Here is a 917-nt window from a genome sequence, read left to right as displayed (position 1 = left end):
GAGTTCCGTCCTCACAGGAGGAGGGCAGGTGGAAGGGCCTCCCTTGCGCCCTTCTTGGAGGATCCTGGCACACAGAGGGCACGGGGAGGGGAACGCGTGCACCGTGCCAGACGTTGTGCCCTGGGCCTCACGCTGTCTTGAATCCTCGCCCCGGCCCGGGTAGGGAGCTTCCACTGTCATCCCATTTTACAGACGGAACTGAAGCACCGAGCCACTCGGCGCGCCAAGGGCCCACTTAGGCATGGCGTTGAGTCTGGATCTGACCTCAGAAGGTCTACCGCCCCCAGGCCATCTCCTGGACTTGACGCCCGCGCGCCAGGGGAGCGGGGAGCCGCCCCTCACCCAGATCCCTGGCTCCTGGGGGCCCAGTCCCCGCCGTTTTCACGACAACCGGGGACCAATGGGGAGCGGGCAGGCGGGAGGAGGCCCCGCCCCGGCCCCGCCTCTGGCGGAGAGCTCGGAGCTAAAAGGGCCAGAGGCCGGGCGGCGGGAGCCGGGGCCGGCGGAGCGCCAGGCGCGCAAGGAATTCCGAGTGTCCAGAGCGTGCAGAGTCCCTGAGCCGCGAAGGGCGAAAGCAGCAGCCACGATGTGCGGTGAGTGTGCTGGGCGCGCGTTCCGGGCCCCCAGCCTCTCGGCGCCTGGGCCCGAGAACGGGGCGCCGGGGACGCGGAGGTGGCGCGGGATGGGGCACCGATCTGCCCCCGTCCTAGAACAAGGGGCTTTCACCCGCCGGGCCTGCCTCATCGTGCCCCCCGTGCCCGAGGGGCTGTTCCAGGGAGGTGTGGGAGAGGAGGGTGCCCAACCCCCGGTCTCGGACTTGGTGAGGGCGACCCACCCGGCCCCCCAACAGAGGAGACAGAATTGGTCCTGTCCCGGGCCTGGACCTTCACAATGCAGAAGTATCCGCACCCCCCCCC

The 917-nt window shown here is 69.9% G+C and overlaps 1 protein-coding gene across 1 annotated transcript in view; it reads left to right on the top strand.

Annotated features, from left to right (window-relative positions):
- Positions 1-568: 568 nt before the first annotated feature.
- GFPT2 (glutamine-fructose-6-phosphate transaminase 2) overlaps positions 569-917 on the top strand; it is a 41703-nt gene continuing 41354 nt past the window's right edge. The window contains exon 1 of the mRNA XM_040622642.1: positions 569-593. Within this exon, the coding sequence (XP_040478576.1) occupies positions 587-593 (7 nt within the window). The 5' untranslated portion in view covers positions 569-586. The remainder of the gene's footprint in view (positions 594-917) is intronic.

Source organism: Ursus maritimus, unplaced genomic scaffold (genome assembly GCF_017311325.1).
Source record: "Ursus maritimus isolate PB19 unplaced genomic scaffold, ASM1731132v1 scaffold_5, whole genome shotgun sequence".
Lineage (NCBI taxonomy): Eukaryota > Metazoa > Chordata > Mammalia > Carnivora > Ursidae > Ursus > Ursus maritimus.
The sequence above is the reverse complement of the archived record's forward strand: the minus strand, read 5'-3'. Positions and strand labels throughout refer to the sequence as shown.